Raw genomic sequence first — 25373 nt, forward strand, 5'->3', positions numbered from 1 at the left:
GTGTAGGGTCTGGACTATGGGTGGGCGTGGAGGGTAGGAATTGCCTCAACACTGGGGCCTCTAGGTATCTTCTTTGTTTTCTTTCTTTTTCTTTTGTTTTTTGTTTTGAAGCAAGCCCAACAGACTGGCTTGTATTTTTTTTTAATTATTTATTTATTTATTTGAGAGCGACAGACACAGAGAGAAAGACAGATAGAGGGTGAGAGAATGGGCGTGCCAGGGCTTCCAGCCTCTGCAAACGAACTCCAGACGCGTGCGCCTCCTTGTGCATCTGGCCAACGTGGGACCTGGGGAACCGAGCCTTGAACCGGGGTCCTTAGGCTTCACAGGCAAGCGCTTAACCGCTAAGCCATCTCTCCAGCCCAATTTTTTTTTTTTTTTTTTAACGAGAGAGATAGAGAGAGAATTGGCATGACAGGGCTTCCAGCTACTGTAATTAAACTCCAGATGCTTGCGCCACCTTGTGTTCACATGCAACCTTGCACACTTGCGTCATCTTGTGTGTCTGGCTTATGTGGAACCTGGAGAGTCGAACCTGGGTCCTTGGGCTTTGCAGACAAGCACCTTAACCGTTAAGCCGTCTCTCCAGCCCTAGCTATCTTCTTTACATGCAGGCTTATAGCTCACAGTACAGCCCCTGAAACAAATGTGCTCATAGTCAAGGTTGAAGGGACTTAGTCTTCTTTTTTTTTTAAACTATGGGGACTTTATTTGTTTATTTATTTATTTGAGAGTGACAGGCAGAGAGAGAGAGAGAGAGAGAGAGAGAGAGAGAGAGAGAGAGAGAGAGAGAGAGAGAGAATGGGTGTGCCAGGGTCTCTAACCACTGCAAATGAACTCCAGATGCCTATGCCCCCTTGTGCATCTGGTCCTGGGGAATCAAGCCTCGAACCGGGGTCCTTAGGCTTCACAGGCAAGCACTTAACCAGGGACTTAGCCTTCTTTATCCACAGATGAAGAAACCAACTATCAGGTGAAGGCATAGCCCAAGACTTGTACCAAACGCCTCTTACCCACAAATCAATGCTCTCTCCACCAATCGTGAGAGTAAATGCCGATTACTCACAAGTGTCTTTCCCTTCAGGAAGGCTCAGATTTCTCAAATGGTGCCTGGATTACTTCAGGATTTTTTTTTTTTGTTTGTTTGTTTTTATTTATTTATTTGAATGCAACAGACAGAGAGAGAAAGAGGCAGAGAGAGAGAGAGAGAGAGAGAGAGAGAGAGAGAGAGAGAGTGAGAAAGAATGGGTGCATCAAGGCCTCCACCCACTGTAAATGAACTCCAGATGCATGCGCCACCTTGTGCATCTGGCTTATGCGGGTCCTGGGGAATGGAGCCCAGAATTGGGGTCCTTACGCTTCACAGGCAAGTCTTTAACCACTAAGCCATCTCTCTAGCCCAGGTTTCTTTTTTTTCTTTTAATTGACATGTGCACTAGAGAAGAGAGTGAGCCTGCACTCTAGAACCCATTGGCGTTACTGGTGTGTGCTGGTCACTTGGGTTCTGGACTCAGAGCATTCTTTGTACTTACCCGTACTGGACAACGCCCATCAGAGGACCGGCAGGGCCAATGTCAAGAGCCTGGACAACATCAGACAGGAACTGCTTCTGGATTTGGAATCGACGTTTGCCGATGCTGGAGCTCCCATCGATTAGAAAAGACAAGTCAATTTTGCAGTCTGAGGAACAGAGGAAAAAGAAAAATGCGGTGATTCTGGCTGTCTCTCGCATTCACCTAGACATTATGTTCCTCTGTTTCTTTTCCAATGAGAAGAGAGCGAGAGGGGGTAGAAGGGGACACTTCAGGGCACACTGACACTTGGCCCTGCTCTGTGTCCACTCCTGTGTTGGACTTCCGTGGGTCAGCCTCAGCTCCAGCCTCTGGGAGCTAGTGATGCCCGGGCTTGCCAGGGGGAAAAAGCTCAGGGTGGATTCCCAGGCTCAGACCCTAGAATTGGACCCCTGGGGGTGGGGGTGACCAAGACAGAGCCCCAAGAACTTGGGCTCTTTGACTCTCACACATGCTGAGTATTGCAGAAGGTGGGAAAGAGTCTGCAGGGTGGGCACTGACTGGAGGGCAAGGATGTAGAGAGAGAAACTGACACCATCTTCTCAGCTTCCTTGGGTGAGGACACCTTTACCTCTAAGATATCAGGGCTCATTTGTGGTTAAATTCCCGGTCCCTTTCTTTCTGCTGTGAAGACTAAGGTAGCTCAGGGTAGGATTTCTGGGCTTCTTCAAATACACCCCCCTTTTTTTGGTCTGTGGGGTTGCATTCCAAAACACAAAAGATGTCTGAAGCCATAGACAGAACTGAACCATATATGGCTCTTGTACATATCTATATCTATATCTATATCTATATCTATATCTATATCTATATCTATATCTATATCTATATCTATATCTATACCTATACCTATATCTATATCTACATCTACATCTATCTATCTATCTATCTATCTATCTATCTATCTATCTATCTAATACCTACCATAATCCCCATTATATATGCATACCCATGAGAGTTTAATTTGTAAATTATACACAGTAAGAGAGCAACACCAATAACAATGCAGAACAATTATTAACATGAAATGTTTGTTTCTGGAGCTTTCCAGTTAATACTTATTTAATGTTTTCAGATATTGGTTGACCATGGGTAGGTGAAATTGTGAAAAACAAAAACAAACCGTAGGTAAGGGGGTACTACTGTGTATAAAGGTTGTGATAGAGGTAAAGAGAGCAGAGAGGCGACAGGCTAGTTTCAACCTTTCAAGGGCCAGTAGAAACTAGTGTATGTCACTATCCCCTGCAGGGCCCAGGAAGTGCCATGGACGATGGGACAGAAGGAATGTGAGCCCCGGAAGATGGGGAGGAGGGCCGCGGGACTCTGGCGTCCAGATACTGCAAGGCCGCTGGACTCAGGAACTCATAGCTGGCACTGCTGCGGGCACAGAACCTGCATTATACGTTCAGCTATAGACTGGGGAAGGGTTGGGAGACCACGCCCCACGCCAATGGATTAAGAATAGCTGGAGGGCAGCAGAGATGGCTTAGCGGTTAAGCGCTTGCCTGGGAAGCCTAAGGACCCCGGTTCGAGGCTCGGTTCCCCAGGAGCCATGTTAGCCAGATGCACAAGGGGGCGCACGCGTCTGAAGTTCCTTTGCAGTGGCTGGAGGTCCTGGCACACCCATTCTCTCTCTGTCGGCTCTCAAACAAACAAACAAACAAAAAGAATAGCTGGAGATTGCCAGGGAAGGGGCAGTGATTCTCTTCCGTGGTCCAAGCACTAGTGAGAAGAAGGGCAGTGGGATGGAGAGAGACCAGGGAGGGTGATAAGGTGTACATGGGGTCAAAACGTCATGTTTATCTATGAAAATGTCAAAAGCAAATTAGAAGGTATCGGTGTTTACTCGGCACAGCAATGGGACCATCTCAGCACTATAAAACTGATTTGCTGCTCGTCTGAGGCTCTCATTAGGAGCCCTACGGCCCCTATGGTTAATAAAAAATGAAGAATAAATTATTGAGTGATTGCAGTTTGGGGAGCGAGAAATATTTCAAAAACAGTTCCACAGAGAAAGTGAGTGAAATAAGGAATTTCAGGGCTGAAATGTCCAAAAACACTGGGTGGGGGTGGGGGGCGCTGGTGTTGCCTCTGTGTGCGGAGTGCTCACCTCTCTGAGTTCAGCACTTTGGGGGACATGGCCCCTTTCTGTGCTGCGAGGCTCCCCTGGGGCTGGAGTTGTGCCACCCTCCAGAGCTCCAAGGGCAAGGAGCCCTTGACTGTACTACATGGGCATGAGTTGACAGAGCTTAATGAGGAGTGATCCTGCAGAATTGATGGACAGTGAAAAGTCGTGTCTGGGAGTGTGCATTTTTTTAAAAAATATTTATTTATTTGAGAGAGAAGGAGAATGGGCACGACAGGGCATCCAGCCACTGCAAAGGAACTCCAGATGCATGTGCCACCTTGTGCATCTGGCTTAAGTGGGTCCTGGGGAATCGAACCGGGGTCCTTTGGCTTCGCAAGCAAGCGCCTTATTGGCCAAGCCCTCCCCCAGCCCGCCAGCGCGTGCTTTCTTACGTAGCCTGCGGTCAGAACCAGAGCAGGTGGCTCGCCCCGACAGGGCACCTCTCTGGGCGCATCTGCCTCCTCTCGGCCTAGCCTGCGCTTTTTCGCCTCCTGTCTGTCACCGCTTGATCCTCACTGCCTTCGGGTTCCTTCCTTCCTGTGCAGCTGTCTTTTGCTGCCTCCCCATCAGGACCCTCGAGGAGAATCTTGCAAGAAGCAGATGAAATCCCAGTGAGGCTCCAGGGCACCCTGACAGCCGAGGGTGAGGCGGGCATAGTTCACCCTGCGTGGCCAGCAAGGATTTTCTAGGTCTGTCCCTGCAGTGCGCACTGTTGCCAGCAGGTGGCAGTGGTGTTCTTCGGGGGGGGGGGTTTACCGCCCACCAACGCCTACACTTTCCTGGAAATGGGGTCTCTGGGGATCCACTCAAACCTACAGAATCGGATTTGCATTTAAATACGATCCCCGGGTGAGGTGTGTGCACAGTGAAGTTTGAGAAGCACTCCTGAACAGGGGGCTTCCTTCCAGATGTGAGCAGATTAGTTCAATACGCCATTCATTTATTTTAAACGGGGGAACAAGAAGTACTTGGGTTTGGTAGCATCTGTTTTGGTCGCTCATGGACAAGCCTTCCTCATTTCTTAAATTTTGAACTGTGTTCAGGAATGGTGTGTTCATTTCAAAGCTGGGAATTAGGAAGGTGAAATATTTCTCTAATTACTTTTCTGCACACAGGGGCCTGGTGGCTTAATGTAACCTCTGCTCCCTTCCCAGGATTTGTTTTTGTCACCTATTATTATCTGTCTGTCTGTTTGCCTAATCTATCTATCTATCAATCAACCTATCTATCTATGTATCTATCATCTATCTATCTATTATCTATCTGCCTGCCCATCTATCTATTTACCTATCTATGTATCTATCATCTATCTATTATCTATCTGCCTGCCTATCTATCTATCTATCTATCTATCTATCTATCTATCTATCTATCTTTCTTTCTTTCTATCAATCTATCATCTATCTATGTATCTATCATCCATCTATCTATTATCTGTCTGTCTGTCTGTCTGTCTGTCTGTCTATCTAACTATCTCTATAATCTTGTCCTGGGGACAGGCCTTGCTTGCTAGGCAAGTGCTCTGTCACACAGCTCGACTTCCAAGCCCTCCTCGCCCAGCATGTTTTAATGACAGCACTTTCGAGTCTCGGCATAGACTAGGAAGACCCAGCGAATTTCTCATATTAAAATGAATACACGCTGGTTTGAAGACGACGCCAATACTAATGGGAAGAATTGGATTTTGACATTTCCAGCCTGAGTGATGTGTTGATGGTCACAGGTGAGGTTGAGGATGAGGAAGAAAACGTTAAGGTGTTGTGTCAATGGTGATCAGGCTGTCAGTTTTCTCAGCTGCTCTGGTGTAGCTTGACATGGTACGACGCCAGACATGAATGCTTTGTGTTGTTCAATACAACAGGCCAGTGTTGTAGTTTTTCTTTATCTCTAAATAGTATCAGAGTCATGTACAGGTTAGACTTGTGTTACGCATTTCCTACAAAGATGCCTGGGAGTCACCGTCAAGGTTAATGTGCAAAGGAATTACTGGTAGGAATCCCTGGGAAACCAGGAGGTTTGTGGTGGAGCCTCAGAAGCTATATTTGTTATAACTTCCCAGAGGATACTAGTCCCCAGAGCACACTTGGATCAGCAAGGTCTAGGCAGCCTGACACAGTATGCGGCAGGAGCTGGCGTCTTTATTCTTTAAAATGTGGGCTGGAGAGATGGGGTAGCACTTAAGGCGCCTGCCTGTGACACCCAAGAACCCAGGTTCGATTCCCCAGGACCCACGTAAGTCAGATGCACAAGGTGGCACATGTGTCTGGAGTTTGTTTGCAGTGGCTGGAGGCCCTGGCACTCATTCTCTCCACTCTCTCTGTCTCTCCAATAACTAAATAAAAACATATATTTTAAAAAATGCCTTCAGAGGGCTGGAGAGATGGCTTAGTGGTTAAGCACTTGCCTATGAAGCCTAAGGCCCCCCATTCAAGGCTCGATTCCCCAGGTTCCATGTTAGCCATATGCACAAGGGGGCGCACACATGGCTGGAGTTCGTTTGCAGTGGTTGGAGTCCCTGGTCCACCCATTCTCTCTCTCTTTCTCTCTCTCTGCCTCTTTCTCTGTCTGTCACTTTCAAATAAATAAATAAAAATAAACAAAAATTTTTAAATGTCTTCAGATATGATTCTTAAATGCAACAGATTTGAGACTCAGTGTACAGCTTTCTTTACCCCCCCCCCCTTTTTTTTGAGAGAAAGAGGCACAGAGAGGAGAGAGAGAATAGGCTCGGCAGGACCTTCAGCCTGCTGTGAACGAACTCCTTGTACACACGTGTGACATTGCACACTTGCATCACTGTGCACCTAGCTATGTGGGACCTGGAGATTTGAGTATAAGTTCTTACACTTTACAGCCTTATGCGTCTTAACCACTAGGCCGTCCTTCCAGCCCTCAGTGCGCAGCTTTCTAGGGGAGTTTGCTAATGCTTCCTGGCTGGCTTCCTTCCTCTGCTCCCTCCTGACTTTGATATTCTCTGGTGTCTGCCCCTCCACCTGGCCTGGTTCTTCATATGTAAGTTCTCCACTTTCTCTTTGACCTTCCTTCCCCACATCACATTGTAGACTCTCATAATCTTCGTTTTGAACCATGGTTCATTTCCCTACTCTATATTTCTTTTCTATTCAAGTATACTTTTTTTTTAAAAATATATATGGATACATGCATTGGATATCCTTTTTTATTTGAAGAAAGGACAGAATAGGACATTCATTGTGATTTGCCTCCTCATCTCACTGTGGGCTGTCCGCGTGAACATTGTATCTTTCTATTTGACCGATGTCTCATGCAAGATGACAGACATCAATTCCATAGCCTTCCTGTCAACTCACCTCCTCCATCCCTCATCCTGCGTTACTGCAATGGCGTTTACTCCACTTACTCCAGTCCTTTTAAACGTTTCTCTCCTGTATACCTCACCCAACCTTAGAAAGTCTTCCTTTTCTCTATCCTGTGAATCTGCGGATCCCTCTCCATTGCCACTTTGCGCCCCAAGCTCCGGTGATGGCCAACTTCCTTGTACCTCTGGCTCCGAGGACCAGCCCGGCTAATCCTTTAATTCACCTGATCTCTCCCTCCCTTGCCATTTCGTTACCCTGTTGCCATGGTGGTATTTAAAACACCCGATCCTTTCCCCCTCATGTACATGGTTTAAATCCTTAAAAAGAAGTCTTTCCTTTCTCCTTAGAACAGAGAACATAGGAGAGAAATAGATCGGCGGCAGGGGCGAAGCCAGTCTGGGCGGGCGTGAGTGGGCGGGGAAGAGAGCACGTGCCAGTGTCAAACCCACTACTGGTTTCGAGTTGCCAGTTGACTTACTTGGGTCTCCCTGGGACACTGGCTCTGAAGACTGTGTGCTGAATTCTTCTTTTGGCACAAATCCTGGAAAGAGCAGTAAAACTTTTGGTGACTTACAAGTGTAGGAAGCACCTGGCCTTACCCAGAGAAGGGGACAGAGTGGATATTCACCCAAAGCTCAGGGGCCTGGCTTAGAGCTAACTCTTCTCGACACCACCCTCGCCCCGAGGAAAATAAGAAGTCCAAATTCATGTGTCCTGACGGTCGACCAATTACATCGCTCTGTAGAGCTTTCAGGGAGATTGAAAACTGGGAGATCTGAGTTCTGCTTTCAAAAAGTTAACTTGCTCTACCTGCGTCTTACTTTCCTCATGTGAAAACATGAATAACTTTGTCATGGTAAATTAGCCCTCTCTAAAATTCTGCACATTTCATGGTCAGGAAATATGTCTGGTTCCTGGAAACCTTCCCTGTATCTAGCACATGATGCAGGTCTTCAGTCAACATTTGGTGATTGGGGCAATGACCAAAGATGAGTTAGAAATATGGAGGACAGTCTAACAAAGGTTGGATGTACGTCAGAGGAAAAGAGCTCAGACAGGCCTGGAGAGATGGCTTAGTGCTTAAGGTGCTTGCCGGCAAAGCCAAAGAACCTAGGTTCGATTGCTCAGGACCCACATAAGCCAGATGCACAAGGTGGCACATGCATCTGGAGTTCGTTGGCAGTGGCTGGAGGCCCTGATGCGCCCATTCTGTCTCTCTCTGTCTGTGCTTTTCTCTCTCTCTCAAATAAATAAATAAAAATATTTTAAAAACTAGAGCTCACATAAATGTAACTCACATAAGAGAGTGGAGGAGGCAGCCTCTCCCCTGGGCAGAGACAGGAAGAGATGTTCATGCTTGCAGAGGTTGTGTGGGAGATGGGTTTTATCCTGGCAGTGAGGATGGCGGCTCTGTAGGCCCATTTGTATGTAGCCAATGAGACAAAGATGCCACTTATGGTAGTGAGTACAAATGAGAATTTTTTTTTTTTTTTTTTTTTGTGAGGCAGGGTCTCACTCTAGTCCAGGCTGACCTGGAATTCACTATGTAGTCTCAGGGTGGCCTCGAACTCAACGGCAATCCTCCTACCTCTGCCTCCCGAGTGCTGGGATTAAAGGCGTGCACCACCACGCCCGGCTTTTCCAAATGAGAAATCTTTTAGGGCTGGTGAGACCAGTGGGTTTCTCAAGCAGCGCAGACATTTTGCACCAGAAGTGTGCCTGCCAGTTCTCACCATGCAGGTAGTTCTGGAAATGTTGGTGGAGGAATATGAAGGCCCAACTTTGCTCTTAGCCTGCTCTGAGCTTTCTCTTGGCTCGTGATTTTTTTTTTCCCCAGTTTGCAAAGCGCATGATTTCATCTTCCCATGAAAGGTCAGCCAGCTCACCGCACTTCCTCACATCATTTAAAATTTTTGTTTTGGGTGCTTAACAGTATTTCTCAGCCAGAAGCCTTCTAGGGACACACCTCAAAACACTACCTCGTGGAAGGGGGAGAAAAACAAGTTCCAGGGCCGAGTCCTTCTCCACCCTGACCTCTCCCTGCCAGCAAAATCCTCCTTCCCACCACCGAGGTGGAAGACTTTGTTCCAGTTTTGGATGTTTAATGTGGTAAACAATGAACTCCCCATTTATGGGAGGTGAAAAGCTGAATTTCCAATCTTGACCAAGGGCAGAGAGGTTGGGCTGGATAGTTACCTGCATCTAAAAGGACGGATCCAGGCTTCCAAGAGTCCACTTCTCCTGATGGTCAAAATCAAAGAGAAACAAGCGTGTTATTTACGCCCAGCCAGTGGACCTCTAAGTGAACTTCGGGGAAGATCTTTGCCACTAGAGGCTGAAAGATCAACACAGGGGCAGAGGACCACGGTTTTGGATGGAACGACTTTAGACTTTCGACTTCCCATTTCAGCTCTTAAAACCTGCTGGGCTTGGCTGCGCACACCTTTAATCCCAGCACTGGGGAGGCCGAGGTAGGAGGATCACCATGAGTTTGAGGCCAGTCTGGGCAATAGAGTGAGTTCCAGGTCAGCCTGGGTTAGAGTGAGACCTGCCTAAATAGATAAACAAATAAAATACCTTTTAAAGCCAAAGCCATATGCTTACACCATGCACCACGTATCATAGAATCTTGGGTTCTTAGAGCTCATTGAGTCCCCTGCCAAATGAATGCCTGGCTGATGCTTAAACACCTCCAGAAACAGGGAAGTTATTATACAGTCGACCAAGTCAGCATGCGTGTTAGTTCTTTCTATCTTATGTATTGGACCTTAGAAAAAGTTTCCTTGAAGCCATCTGAAATATTTTGAGCTAAATATTCTATTCCACCCACCCATCCATCCATCCATCCAGCCAGCCAGCCAGCCATCTTTCCACCTACCCATTCATCCTTACTAAGTATTCAATATTATTCTAATTACATTCTTTCCACTTGTTGGAAGGAGCTTCCTTGGAACTGTCCAGAACAATGCTGACTCCTTCAGGGAGGAGGCCCTCTACTGGTTCCAGAGGCCTTATGGTGTGGGTGCGCCCACCTCCAGCAGAACAGAGCGACCTGGCACCCGGGTCCTTCCTGCACTGAGGTGCTGAGCGAGCTGATGAAGGGAACACCGTGATGGAGGGGCGCAGCCTTACCAGTAACCCCTGGTTTCCTTGGGGGAACAGTTCTGGGAGGGGCTCGGGGGCAGCACAGACATGTTAGGAAACCTCACTCCTGCCTAGCTTCCTTCTTTCTCTCCCAAGCTTGCAAGTATGAACAACCACTTCATTTCCCCAAGTCCATCTGCCATCCTGGGTTAACGGTGAGACAGGAGTCGAACTTGACGTGGGTCTCACTGAGGCATGTGACCTCAAGCAAGTCAGGAACCCCCTGAGGACCTTAACTTGGCTATCACCACTGGTAAAAGTGGCAAATGGCCTCCACACTCAGGATCTTCCTGTTCTATCTTGGAAGTCTTTAGCCTTGTTACTCTATTGCCACCTACTGGTGACAATAAGAACTTTGCTCTGTTCTCTCTTTTTATCCAAAGTTTAACACAAAATATTAATTAGTTATTAAAAAATTTTTTTAAAATTAGGTTTGTTTTTATTTATCTATTTGAGAGCGACAGACAGAGAGAGAAAGAGGGAGAGAGAGAGAAAGAGAGAGAATGGGTGCACCAGGGCCTCCAGCCACTACAAACGAACTCCAGATGCATGCATACTCTTGTGCATCTTGCTAACGTGGGTCCTGGGGAATTGAGCCTTGAACTGGAGTCCTTAGGCTTCACAGGCAAGCACTCAACCGCTAAGCCATCTCTCCATCCCCAATTAGTTTTTTTTTTTACATGTATGTGTTATGCATATGTGTGTGTTTTCCTGTATGCACAGGCACATGCATGTCCAGGTGTGTACCATGAATATGCATGTATGTGAACGTCAGAACACAATGTCAATCTTGGGCATCTTCCTTAATCACTCTCCTCCTTAACTAAAAAAATTTATTTATTTGGAGAGAGAGAGGGAGGGAGAGAAAGAGATAGAGAAAGAGAAGGGATGTGCCAATGCCTCTAGCCACTGGAAAAAAAAAAAAAACTCCAGACGCGTGTGCCCCCTTGTGCATTTGACTTATGTGGGTCCTGGGGAATTGAACCTGGGTCCTCAGGCTTCACAGGCAAGCACCTTAACCTTTAAGCCATCTCTCCAGCCTTCTGCCTTACTTTTTGAGACAAGCTAGCCTGCAAGCCCTGTATCTGCTTCCTCAGCACTGGGATGATAGCCACACGTGACCATACTTGGCTTTTATGTGGGTGCAGAGAGTCTAAACTCAGGTCCTCAGATGTGCAAGACAAACACTTTACAAACTACGTCATCTGATGTTCTGTTTTTCCAGATAGAGTCTTATGCTAGCCCAGGCTGACTTGAGACTCATTCTGTGGTCTTAAACTGGCTGCAAACTCACAGCAATCCTCCTACTTCTGCCTCCTGAGGGCTGGGATTAAAGGCATGTGCCACCATGCCTGGCATCATCTGATTTTTAAAAATTTATTCATTTATTTTTTAATTTGGCCCAAGTATCCTTGAATGCCATAAAGGTTAGAATATTGAGTGTTTTATTATGTAGTAGGAGATAAACAGTTCCCTGATATCAAGGACTGCCCAACCTGTTACTTCTATCTTGAAGGCCCACCTTATCAATGATGCTTTCTTTTAAAAACCATTTTATTTATTTATTTCAGACAGAGAGAGAGAGAGAGAGAGAGAGAGAGAGGGATCAAGGGAGGAAAGGAGGGAGAATGGGCAATGCCAGGGCTTCCTAGCCACTGCAAACCAACTCCAAGCACATGTGCCATCTTCTGCATGTGGCTTTATGTGGGTACTAGGGAACCAAACCTGGGTCCTTTGACTTCTCAGGTAAGGGCCTTAACCACTAAGCAATCTCTCCAGCATCAGTGCAACTTTCAGCTTGTTTGGGATAGGTTGGAATGAAGTCACATTGTCCATTTAAAAACTGAGGCCTGGGCTGGAGAGATGGCTTAGCAGTAAAGGCTTTTGCGTGCAAAGCCAGAGGACGCATGTTTGATTCCCCAGCACCCATGTAAGCCAGATGCACAAGGTGGCACATGCCTCTGGAGTTCATTTGCAGTGGCTGAATGCCCTGGCATGCTCATTCTCTCTCTCGAATAAGTAATAAATAAATAAATAAATATGTATTTAAACAAAAAGCTGAGGCCTGAACCATATTTACATGGCTGAGACTTGATGATTTTTGGACTTGGCAGTGATGAGAGGCACATGTGAGAGAATATTCCTGTTCTGGAACTGAGGGAACTGGGAGGTTGGGGAAGGAAGAAATCAGAAGCGGGGCTTCCAAGCACAGCCAGGGCCCGGCCCACCCACCTGCTCCGCGGCTTCCTCGTGGTCTTCTGTGCACGGCTGGGGTCGGGAGGACGCCCCTGCTCTGCCTCATGTGGGGAAAACTCAGAGGAGGCAAGCGTGTGTAAAGTCACACTGAAAAGTCTGGCACTCTTGACGAGACAGAATTCTTTTTGTGACAATGGTTGCTTGGCCACCTCACACATAGAGTTAGATCTAAGAGAAGCGTTGGACTCTGAGTAATTTCCATGGGGTGCAGGGAAACACCCACAGGAGCCATGCCCATCCCTCCAGAGCTCGCTCACGGTCAGGCATGAGCACTTTGTGAGCTCTGTGAGCTGGGTACAGCGATGACCCTCTTTTATGGGCGAGGAAGTGGGCAGTACAGGGGCAGTGGCTGGACTGAATTTCAAGCCCAGGTTGGCAGGCTCCAGAGCCCGAGTATTCACTTATTCCAGGTGAGGAGGAGTCATCGTCACCTCAGCATCTGGTTAGGCCGTGGAAAAGCCAGGCCTGGTACGGCGACCTGTAACTCCCACTAATGGTGGCAACTCTTCCAAAGGGCCTGGACCGATGACCACACCCTTCAGACCCTGGTGACCTCGGGCCAGGTCTCCGATCCTTCCGTTCCCTTGCACACCCGGCCGTCCCAGGCTCCAGACCCAAGTGGGAGCTGTAATACATGGCCCTCGGGGCTCCGAGGTTTTCTGGGAGGGAAGCCCAGGTGGCCCTGTGGCTCCAAGGTTCCACCCTACAGAGGGCTCCGCGGTGCAGTTTGGAGGAGGACCTGGAAGTCTGCACGTGAATCGGGCCTCCAGAGCTAGGGGATGCTGCCAGCATGCTGTCCCTTCTCCTGGTCACATGTCCTGAGGGCAGCACACCACCCTCTAAGCTCTGAGAGGGCAGAGGCCTGCAGCTGTGCCCAAGACATTTCAACCCAGCTGCCTGTTGGCCAGGCTCTTTCAGAGGGCATGATTCGCCAAGACTCACTGTGGGGTATTCATGTGGGACCTGGCATTGTTTGTTCATGGATCCAACACTCACTCGGTGCTTTTGATTCCAGACCAGCGAAGCTTTGTGACTGAGGCAGAGCTCGTGGGACCCCTGTGTGATGCTCCAACTTGGGTTCACCAACTCAGTCAGTTGTACATAGTTGGTTCGGGTGACCTCCACACAGATGCAGCCACGCAAAGACCCCGGGGATTTCTTAGCAATTGCGAGCTCAGTGGGAGAGGACCCAACGGCCAGGCAGAGCTTTCCCAGTTGGAACCAGTAACTCCCTGTGCGTAAGCTTTGTGTTCTGGTCTAGGTGCCGTGTTCTGTAAACACGACCGTAGTGTGATCAGGTCGGGCGCTGCCGCCTCATGTAAGGTCCTCCTGGGAGGACTGGAAAAATTTATTCTCGAAAAGATGTGACAAAATGTTGAGGTTCCTATAGCTGACAAGGTCTAAATTTGAGAGATTCTCAGATTCCAGCTTTTCTATGGTCTATTGAAAAGCTTGAAGTGACTTTGTTTGTGGTGTTATGGCTGTTGATTTAGAACTTAAAACTACACATGGAACATTTGAAACAGAATGTCAACTAGATATTTATTTAACTATTTATCAGACCTATCGTATCTTAGCATAATTCTTATTTTTATTTTATTTTATTTTATTTTATTTTTTTGGTTTTTTTTTGAGGTAGGGTATCACTGTAGCCCAGGCTGACCTGGAATTCTCTATATAGTCTCAGGGTGGCCTCGAACTCACTGTGATCCTCCTGCCTCTGCCTTCCCAGTGCTGGCATTAAAGGTGTGTGCCACCACACCCAGCTCTTATTTTTATTTTTAATAACAAGTAATTATGTTCCTCCCCAAAAGAGGAGTGCAATGAAAGTTGTGGCAAATTTCTTCAATATCTGGCATTATGGAAGACAGCAGGCATCAAATATTGGCTACTACAATCAATTTAATATGATATGTTGTTTTGTTGACGTGTATGAAGAAAATCTGTCTTGGGCTGGAGAGATGGCTTAGCCATTAAGGCATTTGCCTGTGAAACGTAAGGACCCTGGTTTGAAGCTCGATTCCCCAGGACCCACGTTAGCCAGATGCATAGGGGGCGCACGTGTCTGGAGTTCGTTTGCAGTGGCTGGAGGCCCTGGCACTCCCATTCTCTCTCTATCTGCCTCTTTCTCTCTCTGTCTGTCACTCTCAAATAAATAAAGAAAAAATGAACAAAAAAGAAAAAGAAAAGAAAAAAAGCCGGTCTTCCTCCAGATTTAGTTGAAAGAGAATTACTTAGAACAGAATTCCTGAAAAGAAGATCCTCAGACCACACTTTGAGACTCACTGGTCGGAAAAAGTGGTAACACTGTGCTGAAGTTCTAGGTAGCTATTTCTAGCAATGCTGTCCACCAAAAGAAGGGCTGGGATATTCTCTACCTCTTAAAGATGTCTGATGGAAAGAGGAAGAGCTTCTGTCTAGTTTGCCATAAAGAATTCTTTCTTTGGTAGGGAATTAGACCAGATGCGTTTCACATAGTTCTGTAGAATTGCATGGTCTGCCAATTTTGTAGCTGAGGAATTGAGTAATTTGATATATATATTTAGGATTCTATCTGAGGTGAGAGGTGGCTGAAGATCCCAGAACCCAAATGATCTTCCCTGTGGGTAGTTATCAGCCTGCACCCCATGCATGGGATTTATTGACTCTCTAGATCTGAACATGTTTGGGCTGAGAATTCACTGGAGGGTTTGAGATGCTCCAGTCAGTTGCAGGGATAACGGTGAGGAGGAGGAGGAGGAGGAGAGCGGTGGAAATGGGTAGGACTTGAGGGTTAGAAGGACATCTTTGTGGGTCACTGAGACCAAGAATAATGATCAGAAGTGTGAAGGAGATTGGACCAGCAACAGACCTGGAGCACAATAAAAGGCTGAGGAAAAAAAGGGAACAGGGTCAAGTGTACACAGCAGAGCACCACCTTGAAACAAGCCTGAGGTGGTCAGGCAGTCAAACCCAGCGCTGGACTCTGGAAATGCGCTTGGCTGCTAACCAGCTCCAGGCCATGTCTGAGTCACGTGGTGTGTCTGAGTATTTCAATTTTATCCCAAAGGACAGCTTAGGGAGGCCCCTTAGGTAAGGACCTTCTGAAGGGGGACACAAGTAAAGAGTATTTGTTATTAAAAATAAAAATAAGAGTCATGCTAAGATATGATAGGTCTGATGAATAGTTGAATAAATAGCTAGTTGACATTCTGTTTCAAATGTTGCATGTATAGTTTTTAAGTTCTAAATCCACAGATGTAATACCACAAACAAAAGCACCTCAAGTTTTTCAGTAATCGTAGAAAAGCTGGAATTTGAGATTCTCTCAAATTTAGAGCTTGTCAGATGTAAGAACCTCAACTTTCTGTCTCGTCTTTTCCAGAATAAATTTCTTCAGTCCTTCCATGGGCATCTGACTCCAGAGAGACTTTCTCTCCCACTCAGAGCAGACAAAGTCAAGACATTTTCAGGAGGTTAAAAGAACTTGGCATGTCCCCTGGCATAGTCTGGCAAAGCTGGGATTGAGCTGCAGAGGCCAAAGGGGTGCGTAAAAGCACATTTCCAGGACACAGGGATGGGGGGGGGGGGGGTGGGGGCGGAAGCGTTGGGCAGCTTGCCCAGGCTAATGTCTGCTCCTTGGGGTTTCTGGAAGGCAGCTCAGGACGAGTCCTGTCTTTGGATACCTGGGGGCGATGACCCAGGGTCGGCTGATCTACATGCAACCAGTGGCTGCTTTCTTCTCTCATGTTGTCCCCTAGTGAGAGTGCCCCTGGTTCACATTTTCTTTGGAGTCAGCTGGGCTCTCTGTGGTTGGTTCTACCACTGGAGGGTAGCAGAGCAGGCAGACTCTTGGCCAGGGGAACAAGAGGAGAAAATGTCCCCTGGCTTGGCCTTCTCAGCAGCCCGGTGGGCTGCTGGAGGCCTAAGGGTGACCTTGGAGTCCTTGCCTGGCCAGTGTTATGATTCTGAACCCTTTTGGTAGGGGACAATAGGGCACGCATTGGCAAAGGTGCCACTGCGGAGCTCATGGAAGCTGCCAGCCCTGATCAGGGGGTCCCTGGGTCATACCCCGATCCTGTATCAAGGTAAGAACAACCCAAGCCTCCTAAGCTGGAGGGTGTGAGTGACAGATTGAGGGAAGATGCAAGCCCTTCTCCAAGGTAGGCCCGGCCTCTGGTCCTCGTGCCCTGTGCCCTCAAGGGAACGGCTGGCTTCTGGTCAGGCCACCAGCCCATGGGACAGGCTCAGAGACGGAGCCTGGGAGAAGCATTTAAGTGCTCGATTTCCCTTTCTCCGCAGGCCTCAGCGGCGCTGCGGAGATCTGCCGCAGTCACTGTTCTAGGGCCAAACCGTGAAGGGAAGGGGCTGCTGGAAGGAAGGGAGGTGAGCTCTGGGTGTCACGGGGCCAAGGCACCCTCATGGGGGGGAGAATCCATGTCTCTCCCAGGCATAGGAGAAGTGGCTGAGCAAGGGAATTTTGCCAAAGGGGGGGGGTGCTGAAAGATTATGAGAGCCCCAGAGTGGAGGGGACTGTCCAGAGGCGTGGCCCCTCTCTTACAACGACTGACTGATGATCTCCCAACCTCAGACCCAGGGGGAACACCAGACATCTCGCTGAGGAGGGCCCCCCAGTGGAATGGGGGCAGGGAGGAGGGAAATGATGGTACTAACATATGATGTTTCCATACAACTTTCTATTTAGTAATATATATATATAAATATATATATATATATATAATATAAATATATATATATAAAAGAAACAAGCCAAAAAAAATTTTGTTCTGCCCTTTCTTGGGAGATGCTAAAAATTCCCCTTGTTCTTTGAAATGAGTTCCTCTCACATGCACTCCAGAGAGTATCCTTTTTCAGGTTCCTAAGAGCCTGATTACAGAATGCTTAAGATTGCTCACCCAACCCACACAGAACCGCCCCACGGAAAGGCAGCCTGGGTCAAGGCCTGGCTTCTCTACTTTCTTGACAAGCTTGGGCCCTACAGCGGTATCTTTTGTTGTCCCGATTGTTTTAAAGCTTTCCTGTGCTCTAAATCAAATGGCCAGGGTTGGGGAAATAAGAACTCCATGTAAAGAAACCACGAGGAAGTCATTTCAAGCTCTTACCTGGACTGGCACTGTGACTTTCCGCTGCTTGTGTAGGTGGTGGTAGACCACAGATCTGAAATCACCCTGGACTGGTAAGGGCATGAATTTTAATCTAGCTATTCTCATTCTTTCCATGATCCAACCTAGCAAGACGTCACCAAGGTTAGAACCAAGGTAATGCTTTGTCCCTGGGCGGTCTGAACCTGCCCTGGAGGAGGCATTGGAATGGAAAAAAAAAAAAAAAAAAAAAAGGGATTGAATTCAAAACAGTGGCTGGAAATTCCAGGTAATAAAATCCTTCCATTTCATGGTTGTCAAAGTACATTTCTTTAACTTAAGTGCCATATTTCTTAAATTTATTTATTCTCAAAATAATTCTTCTCAAATGTGCCACTTGTGGGGAAGTTAGAGCAATCCTTCAATGGAAATGTCACTTAACATTTAGGAATTGGCTTGTACTGTGTCAACACAGTATTGATACAAATAGAAATAATGTTCAGTCTGTTAAAGGTAGCCACTGGGGGGCTGGAGGGATGGCTTAGTGGTAAGGCGCTTGCCTGAGAAGTCTGAGGACTCATGTTCGACTCTCCAGATCCCATGTAAGCCAGATGCACAAGGTGAGGCAAACATGCAAGGTCACGCATGTGCTCAAGTTGGCACACATGTCTGGAGTTCGGTTGCAGTGGCTGGAGGCCTCAGTGCATTAGTTATCTCTCTCTCTCTCTCATGAAAAGTACAATTAAAATAAAGGTAGTCAGTGGGTGATCTCTGACTGTTCTGGGAGGGAATGAATTTTATTTCAGCATTCATTGCTTACTGGGCAATTTCTCTGAAGCTTTAAAGGGATGCTTGAGATGAAGGGTTTTGGACACAGAAACATGAAGCCCCTTTAAGAAAAAGTCAGCTCAGGGAAAGACCAAGGTTTCACAGGAGGAAAGAGGTTAAAGGTCATGAGGAAAAACCAGTTTCTCTAACAGGAAGATCTCCCCACAGTCAACTTTAGACTCCTTTGTCTTTGTTCCAGTTATCCGACATGAACTCAAGAATTGCTTTATTTTCTGTGTCATTGTAAAGGAAATACAGAATGAATGTTTCAAAAAAAAAAAAACCACCCACAAAAATAGAATTGAAAACTCAAACACACGCACCATCCAAGTCCTTGTAAGAAATCATCTCTATTTATTTCACGTTGGGTGTATGTATGTTTGTGCATGTTCACGTGTGTACGACAGCATGTGTGTGGAGGCCAGAGGACAAGGGTTGGGCCAGTCCTTGCTTCTTCATCTGAAGCAGGTTCTCTTGTTCGGAGTTGTGAGTTTCTGGCAGATTTTTCTGGTCTCCGCCTCCTGTTTTACCATAGGCATACTGGGATTGCAAAAGCTTCAGTTTTTATGTGGGGTCTAGGGGTCCCAACTCAGGTACTCTTGCTTGTCCTGTGGTCAGTAGTTTCTCCTCTGCGCCATCTCCGTGGCCCGGAAGCTGTTACTCTGTCCAGCAGTGCTTCTGTCCAGCTTTGACATGTAGAACGGTACCTCTGTGCTCTGCATGCTGTCTCATGCACATGGATGGAGCCCAGCTGTTTTGTGGCTTGCTTCTGTGAACAGTCTGCCAATGGTGTCGTGTTAACTGGTGCACATAGTCATCATGATTCAATTTACATTTTATTAATACTTTCAGTTAGCATGCAAAGTGATGAGGCTCACGATGACATTTTCTCTTTCTTTTCTTTCTTTCTTTTTTCTTTTTCTTTTCTCTCTCTCTCTCTATTTTTTTTTTTTTTTTCGAGGCAGGGTTTCACTCTAGCTCAGGCTGACCTGGAATCCAATATGTAGTTATGCAGTCTCAGGGTGGCCTCGGGCCCACGGCGATTCTCCTTCCTCTGCCTCTCGAGTACTGGGATTAAAGGTGTGCACCACCACGCGCGGCCCCATCATGACCCTTTCACATGCCCATGTCATGACACTCTGCTCTAATTCTTCTCCTCTCACTGCTTTCCCACATCTCCACTCTCTCTCGTGGGGTTCCCTGCCTCCCCCATCTCCATTCATGCCATATATATCTCATTGCCTCTCTTGTTCCCTGCACCTCTGTCGCCTGCTAATCCGCTTTCTACGTTCATGTCTATGTACATATACACACTTAAATCTAGCTTCCATATATGAGATAAAACAGGCAATATTCGTCTTTCTGAATCTGCCATGTTTCACTAAACAGGATGATCTCCAGTCCCAACTCTTTTCCTGAAAACGTCATAATTTCATTCTTGTTTACGGCTGAATAAAATTCTGTTGAGTATGTGAACTGCATTTTCTTTTACACCAATATCCTGGTAGCTATGAGGCGACTTTATTCTCTCTTCTAATGATGGGTGATTCAATCACCTCCATTTACCTTCCTGTTATGAACAAGACTTGTGTTTACGCTTCATTTCAGCCCTGGCTACATATTGCCTTATATCTTGGAAGTGAGAATTCTTGTGGGTGGGAATGGGAATGACATCCCACCTAATTTGTACTTGATTCCTGGTAAAATTGAACATTTTAAATATATATATGTATGCATATATATTCAATGAAAAAAGACAAAATAAATAGATAAACCATGAATAAATAAATTAACATAGTGGCCACTGTAGCTTTATTTGTTTCTCTGAGCATGAACTTTCCACATTTCTTTTTTTAAATTGGACTGCTGGATTTTAAGAAAAATCTCTAAACTTCGTAAGGAAGAACACTTTTTATAGCTGAGAGAAATGCTGGAGAGAAGGGAACAAGCGTGTGGAAGGACTGGACAGAGACACGCTGGTGTCTCCCCAGTCCTGGGTTCCGTGGCTCAGGTCCCTTCCTCCCCGCTCTTCCCCCTCAGGGTAAAGATGAATGGCCGTGTCGCCACCAGGCCTTGCCACTAGGTAGCGCTGTCCCCATCTTGGCGCCGTCGGCTTTGAGCCCACCAAGGCTCTTCTTGATGTGGCCTGATTGCAGAAGCAGGGCTGCATGCAGCCATTCTGCCTTCTGAATCCGTGATGTGCCCAGCCGACCCCAGGAGACCTTGTCCGTGCTGAAGCTCTTCTCTGAGCCCAGCTGGGGGTGTGCTCCTGGGCTCCAGGGGGCCCTGCACGTTCCACATCCTTGCCTTCTCCGCTGAGAACAGCCTCCCTCCTGGCCCATGAGAAGTCTCCATCACCGTGGCTCTTGGCTCCTCTACGCGTAGCCTTGGCCTGTTCTTTGCTGTGTTGTTTGGCTTTCATGGTCACGGGCCAGTGGAAGGGCATTGCCATCTCCTTGGTAGGACACAACACCCAACCAGAAGCAGTTTGTGGGGGGAAAGGATTTATTCCGAGCTTACGGTTTCTAGGGGAGGTTTTTTTGATGGTGGAGGAAGCTGGCTCCCTTCATCAATACCAGCAGCAGAGACAGACACAGCACTGGACCCACAGCACTGGACTCCATCCCAAAGTTTGCCCCTGGTGACACACTTCTCAGCAGGACTCCAACTTCCAAAGGCTCCACCAGGAGGGCACTAAGCAGACAGCTCCATCACAAACACATGAGGCCACAGGGACATTTACAATCAAGCTGTCGCGGCCATGATGTGTCCAGCCTCGACTTCCTAAAAGGTCCTGCCGGCCTCAGCTTCTCCTCACCAGCTGCCAGAGCTTCTGTCTCATCTTGCTTCCAAGTGTCTCCTTCCTCTGTGGTGTCCTCCTAGGTTTCTGTGTCCTGTCTGGGAGGCAGCTTTGGACCTCAGTGTAGAACCAAGAGGTCACTTAGACCTCAAACGCAGGCGGCCCCTGTCCCAGTACTTGTCAGGTGTCCCAGACTGAAGCAATCTGCCTGCAGACATCTTGTGGCATGAGGTGAGATATCCGCTGATGTAGCCCCAAGGTCTTACAGCACCGTCTGACGCAGAGCAGGCACTCAGTCAATGTTTCTTGAATGAATAAGTGAATTCCATCCGCATCTGCCACTAGACTCTGTGTGTGTCCATGTGAGGGTGTGTGTCCATGCGTGTGGAGCCCAGAGGGAACGCTCAAGCACTTCATGCCTGTTTGGAGACAGGATCTCATTGTCCTGGAACTCACAAGTAAGGTAGACGGCTGGTCAGTGAGGCCCAAGGATCTGCCTGACTCCACCTCTCCAAGGTGGGGATGACAAGCGCGCACTACCATGCTTGACTTTTTTTTTTTTTTTTTTTTTTTTTGTTTCTGAGGTAGGGTCTCCCTCTAGCTCAGGCTGATCTGGAATTCACTGTGTAGTCTCAGGGTGGCCTTAAACTCATGGTGATCCTCCTACCTCTGTCTCCCAAGTGCTGGGATTAAAGGCGTGTGCCACCAATGCCCAGCTTGGCTTTTTTTAAAAATGATTATTTTTAAAATTTTATTTATTAATTTGTAAGGAGACACACACACACACACACACAGAGAGAGAGAGAGAAAGAGAGAGAGAGAGAGAGAGAGAGAGAGAGAGAGAGAGAGAGAGAGAAATAGAAGAGAGACAGAGAATGGACATGCCAGGGCCTCTACCCACTGCAAACAAACTCCAGATGCATTTGCCCCTTGTGCATCTGACTTATGTGGGTCCTGGGGAATTGAACCTGGGTCCCTTGGCTTTGCAGGCAAATGCCTTAACTGCTAAGCTATTTCACCAGCCCACGCTTGGCTTTTTTCATGTGGGCTCTGGGGATCAAACTCAGGCCCTCATACTTGTGAGGGACTGACCTATCTCTCCAGTCCTACTTGCAGAAACTTTAGACTTCTCTCTCTCTTCCTCTCTTTTTCTCTTTCTCTCTCTCTCTCTTTCTCTCTCTCTTTCTAAATACAATAACAGTAACTCACCTGTCTATCAACAATGTTCTCTTATCGTTGGCAGAGTGTTTTTATCTTGTTTAAATGAAAAGGGAGATATATACATTCTCAATATATAACAGCAAATATGTGTAGCTATGCATTAAGGGAAATGTTCACAAAAGTACATCGTTTTTTTCCTAGGGCCAAGGGAATGGTGGCGCACAGGAAGATGGTGCGTGAGTATTCATGGAAGTGGGATTGTATTTTTAGGCGGGGGAGGTCATGAAGATGTCCTAGAACTGATTGTGCTGATGGACATGCAGCTATGAAGATACTAATGTCCTCTGAATGGCACACTTTAAAAGGATAGTTTGTATGGTGTATGGAAAATATCTCAGTAAAGCTATCATCTTCAAAGGATACTGGCATTTAAACACCCACGTTTACTTCTTTGCATGCTTACAGAACATTCTGTGAATGGGCAAGGCCATAAGAAGTCTCTTCCTCCTCCAGCTTGGTTCCCATCTTCATAACTCCAGTGCCGCTGTCCAGAGCCCTCCCCTGGGGACTGGTCCAGCGCACAGAAGTGGGTGCTGGGTAGACTGAGGTTGGAGCACTGAGGAGGGCCGGGAGGCTGCGGCCTAAAGTTGCTGTCCCCAGGCCAGGAGCGGGGAAGTCCTGCCGGGCTGGCAGCCACCACTTCAAGTTTCTTCAGGTTTTCCCAGCTGGCAATAGGATGTCCAAATTCCCAGTGCAGCCAAATAAACATGCCACATACTTAATTATATTTCTGTTTTTAAACATAGGAACCCAAGGCCTCTAGGAGACAACAGGGGCAAACAACTGACTCAGATACTCAAGGATATTTGAAAAACTTAAGGCATTGAAAGTCAAGAGCTTGAAATGTTAAAAAAAAAAAAAAAAAGATGTTAAGTTCTGGCTATGAGACTCGTGGGCCACCCAACATCAGAAAATGCTTTTCTTTCAGTGTTAAATATGATGTTAAGCCTGAGTTGAACAAGAATAGGAATTTGGGGGTATCTAATCTTTATCAAAACCGTAAAAATAAATCTGTTTTTTTTTTTTGTTTTTTTGAGATGGGGTCTCACTCTAGCCCAGGCTGACCTGGAATTCACTCTGTAGTCTCAGGGTGGCCTGGAACTCAGTGATAATCATACTTTTACCCTGAGTGCTGGGATTAAAGGCGTGCGCCACCACACCTGGCTCCAAAAATTATTTTTATGATACATTAATTTGGAAGTTTTATAGTACAACCTTTTCATGAATTATGTGTAAAATGGAATATTTATAATGGAATTGTTGAGAAAAATAAAATAATACATACTGTATACATGGCTCATGGAATGTGTTGGAGGGCATGCATTCTGTCATGGGTTATCAATTATAGAAGAAGTTAGAAAGGGGCTGGAGAGATGGCTTAGCGGTTAAGGAGCTTAGACTGAGAAGTCTAAGGACCCATGTTCAACTCTCCAGATCCCATGTTAGCCAGATGCACAAAGGTGAGGCAAGTGCAAGGTTGCACATGCTCACTAGGTGTTGCAAGCATCTAGAGTTCGATTTCAGTGGCTGAGGCCCTGGTGTGCCAATTCTCTCTCTGTGTGTGTTTCTCTCTCTCTCCTCCTAAAATAAAGTTTAAAAAAATTAGAGCTGGAGAGATGGCTTAGCAGTTAAGGTGCAAAGCCAAAGGACCTAGGTAAAAAAAGGACCCATGTAAGCCAGATGTACAAGGTGGTGCATGTATCTGGAGTTTGTTTGCAATGGCTGCCCATTCTCTCTTTCTCTCTCTCAAATAAGTAAAATAAATTAATGATTTTTTTCTAAAAAAAGGAAATTAGAAAGGCCTGGCATCCTGTAATCTTGCCACCCCATCCTGGCCAAGGTGTCTTCATCTGTGATCTGAGGTGTTTGCTGTGGGCAGGGATGCCTCCCCTTAGCCAGGAGCCTCCGAGGGGATCTGGGTGCTGGAGTGTGAATTACTGTTCTGCTTACTCACCCGTGTAACCTGGGGCTCATTCCCTCCTGGTCCTAGTCCTTAGTTTCCTCCCAAAGCAATAGATATTTTTTTCAAATTACAAATCAGGCCATTCCACAGAGTTGCTACGAAAGATTCAATAAGCTAATGTTGCTTAGCTGATCAGAGAAGTGCCCTGCGCGTCACATGTACTGATTCCATAGTGGTAAATGAAAGGATGGGCAGAAAAATGGCTCAGCTCTGCTGGGGAATGGAAGGGTCAGGTTACATGGTGACAATGACTAAAAGCTGGAGGTGAGTCTGAAAACAGCGAGTCCTGGAATGTTCTCCAAAAAGGAAAAAGTGGCGCCGGGCGGGAAATAGTCAGAAGGGATTTCCCGGACAGCGGAGGTCCAGTTGCTCAATTCCCTGTCCCCTGCCTGGTTGGGAACATCTTTGATTTGACAAGAGGGCTTATTAACCCGGGACGATAAAGACAGAAACTCCAGACTGGAGTGCCCTGTGAGCTCATAGGCACTGTTTGGTGCAGTGCTGACACTGACTCCATAAACTAGACTTTGAAAAACCTAAAAAAATGACAAAAAGGGCTGGAGAGATGGCTTAGCTGGTTAAGCGCTTGCCTGTGAAGACCCCGGTTCGAGGCTCGATTCCACAGGACCCACGTTAGCCAGATGCACAAGGGGGCGCACGCGTCTGGAGTTCATTCGCAGGGGCTGGAGGCCCTGGCACACCCATTCTCTATCTATCTATCTATCTATCTTTCTCTCTCTCTGTCACTCTCAAATAAATAAATAAAAATAGACAAAAAATGAAAAAAAAAAGAGTAGGAACTACTGCCTCTTTAACGGAGGTTTTTTGGGAAATATGATCTTGTGTGGGAAAGTTTCATGTAAAATCCCGTCTTGGCAAGCATGGTGTCTGTGGCTCGGCGTTGCTAGCGGGGGTGGGGTGTGAGCGCGTGTGCATGCGTGAGTGCCTGTGCACATGTGGGTCTGTGTGCACACGTGTGCACGTACTTGTGGCGGCCAGAGGTTGCCATCGGGTATCTTCCTCAGTCATTCTGCTTTACTTTT

At 47.0% G+C, this 25373-nt stretch overlaps 1 protein-coding gene across 3 annotated transcripts in view; it reads right to left on the bottom strand.

Annotated features, from left to right (window-relative positions):
- Vit (vitrin) overlaps nt 1-25373 on the bottom strand; it is a 140723-nt gene that overhangs the window by 27793 nt on the left and 87557 nt on the right. For all 3 annotated transcript variants that reach the window (XM_045137834.1, XM_045137836.1, XM_004660100.2), the window contains 3 exons: nt 9234-9278; nt 7516-7578; nt 1533-1680 (listed from right to left, as the gene is read on the bottom strand). In XM_045137834.1, coding sequence (XP_044993769.1) covers nt 1533-1680; nt 7516-7578; nt 9234-9278 — 256 coding nt within the window. The remainder of the gene's footprint in view (nt 1-1532; nt 1681-7515; nt 7579-9233; nt 9279-25373) is intronic.

The sequence above is a fragment of the Jaculus jaculus genome, chromosome 18 (assembly GCF_020740685.1).
Source record: "Jaculus jaculus isolate mJacJac1 chromosome 18, mJacJac1.mat.Y.cur, whole genome shotgun sequence".
Classification (NCBI taxonomy): Eukaryota; Metazoa; Chordata; class Mammalia; order Rodentia; family Dipodidae; genus Jaculus; species Jaculus jaculus.